This window comes from Aplysia californica, unplaced genomic scaffold, assembly GCF_000002075.1.
Source record: "Aplysia californica isolate F4 #8 unplaced genomic scaffold, AplCal3.0 scaffold00037, whole genome shotgun sequence".
Classification (NCBI taxonomy): Eukaryota; Metazoa; Mollusca; class Gastropoda; order Aplysiida; family Aplysiidae; genus Aplysia; species Aplysia californica.
In genome coordinates this window covers 2091903-2098217 of record NW_004797307.1, presented here as the reverse complement: position 1 = coordinate 2098217, position 6315 = coordinate 2091903, and the positions used below count along the sequence as shown (strand labels likewise).

Here is a 6315-nt window from a genome sequence, read left to right as displayed (position 1 = left end):
AAATTGTATTGCCTTAGTGAAAAACAGGATGAACAAAAATAAATTGATGTTAAATGATAATAAAACAAAAGTCATTCTGGCAGGCAATGCAAAGTCTGGATCACATTACAATTGGTGATGCAAAAATTGTATTTTCTAGAAAAGTTAAGAATCTTGGCATCTATTTTGATTCCAGTTTGTCAATGTCGGCTGAGGTAAATCATCTGATCAGCTGCATGTATTTAGAAATAAGAAAAATAAGTAAAATACGTCATCTGATCAATACTAAGTATACTGCTTTACTATAGTAACTTGCTTAATTTTATCAAAACTACCCGATTATTGTAACTCCTTGTTATCAGGAATATCACTGGAGAAAGTTAAAAGACTTCAAACTCTCCAAAACATTGCTGCATGTTTAGCTTTACGGAAAAGAAAGCGAGACTCTGCTAAACCTCTTTTACGAACTTTGCGTTGGCTTCCTGTTGAGAAAAGGATTGTGTACAAGTTGGCCACCCTATGTCACAAATGTTTGAATGATAATGCACCATCAAATTTATCAAATCTGTTAGGACTGTACATTCCAACTCTCAGTTTAAGGTCATCAGCTGACAAAAAGAAATTTATTTTACCATCTATGAAACATAAAACAAATGGTGAAAGGGCATTTGAATACCAAGGCCCCAAGATCTGGAATGCTTTACCAAGTATATGTACTTCGAGAGAGATGAAATCTTTTGATTTATTCAAATGTCAGGTGAAGTCGTTTCTGTTTTTAATTAATAAGATGAATATTTGGAATAATTTTCTTTAGTTAGAACCTAGGCCTTCTCAGAGAAATCCTAGGTTAGAGCAACGTTTTATGTTACTGTTGTACTATATTGTAAAGCGCCCAGAGCCTGTGTACTTTATTCGGGGTGTCGAGCGCTATAAATATAATTTATTATTTTTATTATTATTATTATCATCATTATAAGTTGCGAAATGTTCAGCCCTGAGACTCAAAATAAAATAAACAAATCTGAGTAGGCCTCACGTACAAAGTAACAAAAATTGGCTACGCTCATACGAGCACACAACTTGCGGAGTAGAACCTCGCGCTTCACAATGGTAGGCCTAGACAAGAACTAAAAATTTGAACCGCATGAAAACATTGCGTGTTTTACAGTAATTTCTCGAAGACGAAAATAATTGGCACAAGCCTGACAAGTGGGGATAAATAATTGTCTAACATTAGCCTACTACTAAAATAAAAAGTTGATGTTATTTATTATTTGTAATGTTTTATTCGATTTTATTAAAACAAAGGTATTGTGGACGGATGTCAATCAAAGGGAAAGACCTTGGCGTAGGCCTAGCCTAGGCCTAGCCTAGAAAAAAAAGCAACCCCATTTTCTGCTGAACTGCCCACGCTCTGAATCAAAATGGCGCTGCAGAGAAAGAAAGACGGCAGTCCGAACGCAAAATATTTTGAATCGTTAGAAACAATTGCTCAGTTCGAGCCTGTGCGGACATGGCTATTAAAAAACTGCAAAAAGGTGAGAAACTTATACTTTGGCATCAACGCTATTTAAAAGACTTAAAAGGAAAAAAACTTAAATAGGACCGGTTTAGCCCCGGTTTAATCTAGAAATGTGGGTCTTTTTTGGTTGGGTCTCTTACAAGTTACAGTAGGTTTACAATACAATGACAATGAATGGGAGCATTCTCTTTGAAAGTCTGTTGATCTAAATAATATAGAACAAGTACATCTGAGAACAGGGTTTTCTGTATTCTATTCCTTTCCCTCCCGTCTCACACTTCGCTACAGTGGAATCCTGTTATAACGAGAGACGAGAGGGAGGGGACCGGTGCGAATTGTTCGTTGTAGTCAAATTAAGTTGGAAAGGTGATCTTGTTGTAGTTCAGTTCGTTTAAGTCCACGATCTATTTCTTTACATCCAAAGAGAAATCCAGAAGTCTTGATGACCAAATACTATTTGAAATAGGCTACACAAAGAGCCGGGATGCAACCTAACTGCAAAACATCAAACGAAGTGAGTACGGCTAGACTGAGAGTCTAGCCGTACTTAAGTACGGCTAGACTGCCAGTCTAGCCGTACTTAGATCTAGGTTTGGCCCAATCGACTCAATCCTGTTAAGTACACAGGTCTCATGAGATCTAGATCTAGATCTAGTTATTATTCAGGTTCAAATACATGCAAGTCAGTAAGGCACCTTTTGGTTTTGTCTGAAATACAAATACTTTAGGCATTGCAAACTAAAATTTTCATTTACAATTCAGCCATCAATATTAAGTATGGCTAGACTGACAGTCTAGCCGTACTTATCTTAGGTTAGGCCCTATTTACATTAGAAAACAGGAGGTTTAAAATACATGCACTGTCATTAAGGAACCTGGTTTTGTCTCAAATACAAATACTTTAGGTACTGCACACTAAAAATGTATATTTACAATTCAGTAGGCCTATTTTTTGTAAATGGTCAGTCTAGCCATCATATTAAGAATAAGTACGGCTAGCCTCTTCCAACATCAAATTAGGATAAATAACATTCAGGAGTGCTTGACGTGATGCTTCAGGATTTACCAAAAATAATGACTCGCACGCACGCGCGCGCGCACACACACACACACAAACACACACACACACACAAACACACACACACACAAACACACACACACACACACACACACACACACACACGCGCGCGCGCTCACGCAAACAAACGAAAGACACTCAGGGGGCATATAGGCCAAGTAATTTATCGGACACCCTGGAAAAATTCTAAGTCAGCTTTGGCAGTCACCTTGGTGAGTTGCTGTTGATCCCGATTTTTTTCACCAATTCCCGATTTTTTCTCCCCGAGATCCTGATTTTGAGGTTTCATAGAGTGGCAGGTCTGCTGGTGGTAATTGGATAAGTAAGACTGACGCATGTCATTATCAAAGAGGATAGCAGCTGGGAAGTGTGAAGCTTTGACCACTGCTTGTCGATAAGACAAGTGATCCTTGATCCCACCGGCTGGGCCTTTGAACCCCCCCCCCCCCTCCCCCCCAACCTCCATCTCCCCCTAAATTCCCCTGTCTAAGACAGAATTTTTTTCTGGCTCCCTTGCGATTCCATCTTACACAGGTTCGACTGTAGTGTCTTTATAATTGTTCAGACTTCTCGTTATTTCAGGACTCATTATAACTGTATGAGTCGTCCATTTTCTACATTAACTCTAGTCCTGCGTCTTTGCTGAGATGCAAATCTTATCAGCAACCGATTACGTCGGACGTTCCAGGCAGGCTGCCGGGGTCACTCAACGTGTACTGTTGGTGTACCGCGCTCACCTGGAAACGTATGGGAGTGTGTTACAAACACATGGGCACTAGTCGAGTTGTCATGTCTCGACTCAGGGGCGGCCATTTTGGCAAAATTAGTCTGGGAATCTCTAGATCGGGCGCATTTTCGGCAGTTCCCACCCTGCTTTTGTGAGCCTTGATCTAGATCTGTTATGGGCTATGTTTGATGCTCGGCGAGCGAGAGATATCAAACCTATCTACAAAACGTCAAATTATGATAAAATTCATTTTTTTGGGGGGGCCCACCTGAACCCCCCCTAGCCTACTCCTGGGGCCAAGACAGGCGAAAAAGCGCCCAATCTGGAGATTCCCTGACTGATTTTGCCAAAATGGCCGCCCCCTGGGCCGGGACATCACGAATCGACTAGTCCCAACACATGAATAACCCCCTCTTGTAAGCTAAGACATTACGAGTAGTTACGCCCATTCGAATAACCTTTCTAGACGCTCTTGTTGTTATGAATGACCTGGGGTTCGAAAGGGGATAATATAATATAGGTCAATTTCCGAATGTTTTGCACTCAAATTGTTTTTTGTACCTGCGCAATGGTATTCAAAATTATAAATCAAACAAGCTTATTTTTTCATCAGGTAGAGTAAACGTACCGGGTCTGGCTGTAGGACTTTAGAAAGTTTTCAGGCCCTGGAGCACAAAAAAATCGTTTAAAATGTTGTTTTTAAATCTAACCCTAAAAGAGTGGCTGACAAACCTAAAGCCTAAAGCAACCTCTCTTACTTTTGTTGACTCTACAGTGACGGTGGGATTTTGATAAAAATAGTCCTTAAGACAGCTTTTTCTTCATCAGCTGAGCAAAACAGCGTAATAAGCTCTTCCCCCGGAAGAGTTAACGTTGGTTGTGGATGGAGCCTGTGGCCTAGATTCTACGTTTTGTTACACTCTGAAAGCTGGAGAGTTATTTAAATATGAGGCCCTATCAAGGATGAAAGAGAATTTGCAGTTTAATCACCCCGTTTTTGTCCAACGGGGGGGTTGCCCGGATTGTAGCATAAAATGCATAGTTTCTCATCCTTCCGGCACGTAAAATATTGTAATGTCAATGGTTATATAATAAAGAATCAAGAATTTGTGTCAGATACAGCATTGGCTGAGTCAGAAGTCTAGCAGAGTCAGATACCAGTGGAGTAGAGTGGGTCAGATACATACTCATTAAAATAGCTGTCAATGGTGAAAACCACTTTAGACACACTATCATTGTGTCCAAATGTTGATAACAAGCATTAAAAATCATGTTATTAAGCTTGCAAAGAAACAAATGTGATAATAATTGAAAATGACTAAATGTCAAAATACTGCCCGAATCCATGAGAAAACAAAAAAAATGCGACTGAACACGTAAATAAATCTGGCGTCACTTTGGCACCCAGTCAGGGCCTCAAATATGCGAACAAGCTGAAACAGTACATTCCTGGGGTCATCCAATCACAAGGTTTCCTGTAGCAAGTTTGGTTTAATCTCGTGGGCAAGGAAGATAGGAGATATAAAGACTCAATTCAGAGTCCGAATATAATTTTTGTCTATTTGGACTCCGAATGGTCATTTCGTTTCTTAAAAATGCTCAGTGTGCATTACATTAATAATAATATCACACCTTAAAAATTAATGGATATGCGTGTCTGTAAAACAGAGTATTATGCATGACTTTTCACTTATTTACCAATTTTCTGGTTTATATGGTAACATGCTAGTTGATGTGGCAGTGTGCAATGGATTGAAATGAAGGTATTAGCTGTGAAATAATAATAATATTGGCAGGCACAAATTCCCACTCGGGTATCAGAACATATAAAAGTGTATCTCTTTTTGTCCTTTTTCTCTGGAAATGTGCTGATTTTTGTTTTGTTTTTTCTGTTCAATGTTTCCTTAAAACTCTTTTTTGTATTTCTCCTTCTCAGTATGTACACGCAGATCCCCCAACAAACAAGAGCTTGGCAAGTCTGTTAGTTCAGCTGTTGCAGTTTCAAGAAGAAGCATTTGGAAGAAATTTTTCTAATCCAGCTCTCACCAAATTGCCGGTAAGTGGTCAACATTCTCAAAAATCCTGTTTCATGTGATATTATTAGTGCTCTCATCCACTTATGAAATTAATGTGAAACCTTCCTAATTGAGGTGTGGAGGTAGTGGTGTTGAGGAATTCAATAATTGTCGATAGCTTTTGTATAGCGCAAATTCCTGCTTAACAGCAAGCTCTATACGCTTTACAATCTGATTACTACCCTAACAGATAGATAACATTCTGAAACAATCTCAACTTCCTGGGAAGCATACAGTGCAAGCTGCCTTTTATACGCTCTAAAACATAAACATGCTGACAAGGTCTTTCGCTGTCTATGGCTTGGTACCCATTCCCTCCTGTGGGAAGTGAGGAAAATTCGTTTTAAGTGCCTTTCCCAAGGACATGCCGGGCCTGCGGCTCGAAACCCTGGACTGGCAACCTCACGAGTACGGGTCCAGTAGCGTAACCACTAGACTACCGACACCTTTTGAATAAAGATAACATAACATATTCCTATTACATTCTTCGTGCTCAATACAAACATCATCTTTTTCTTTGTCCTCAGATGAAATGCTTTTTGGACTTCAAGCCAGGTTCAAGCCTCTGTCAGATCTTTCAAGCTGTATTCAAATTCAAAAGTGAACAAGGATGGTTAGTTTTATTGAAGACTTTTGTTTTCATTTTGATATTCATGGAGTATGGTAAACAACAAAAAAAGTCAACAGATGTTCTGAAGTACAATTACTCTTATGACTCACTTTTGATTTTGGTAATTTAATCGCAATTTTTTTTTCTAGAATTGATCTGTTATGAAAGAATAGAGTCTCGCTGTAGAAGCAGAGCTTGAAACATGGAACAAGGGTTTCTTTTGAAACACATATGGGGATCTGTTCCAGGTTATATTTAAAAGTCATTTTCCGTTTTTTCTGTAAATGTAAATGTAAATGTCTCAGCCTCCGAGAAGTCCATTGG

The 6315-nt window shown here is 39.2% G+C and overlaps 1 protein-coding gene across 1 annotated transcript in view; it reads left to right on the top strand.

Annotated features, from left to right (window-relative positions):
• Nucleotides 1-1214: 1214 nt before the first annotated feature.
• Nucleotides 1215-6315, top strand: part of LOC101851561 (SWI/SNF complex subunit SMARCC2) — a gene marked incomplete at its 3' end in the record, with an annotated part of 30374 nt that continues 25273 nt past the window's right edge. The window contains 3 exon segments of the mRNA XM_013091484.2: nucleotides 1215-1517; nucleotides 5243-5362; nucleotides 5909-5994. Coding sequence (XP_012946938.1) covers nucleotides 1404-1517; nucleotides 5243-5362; nucleotides 5909-5994 — 320 coding nt within the window.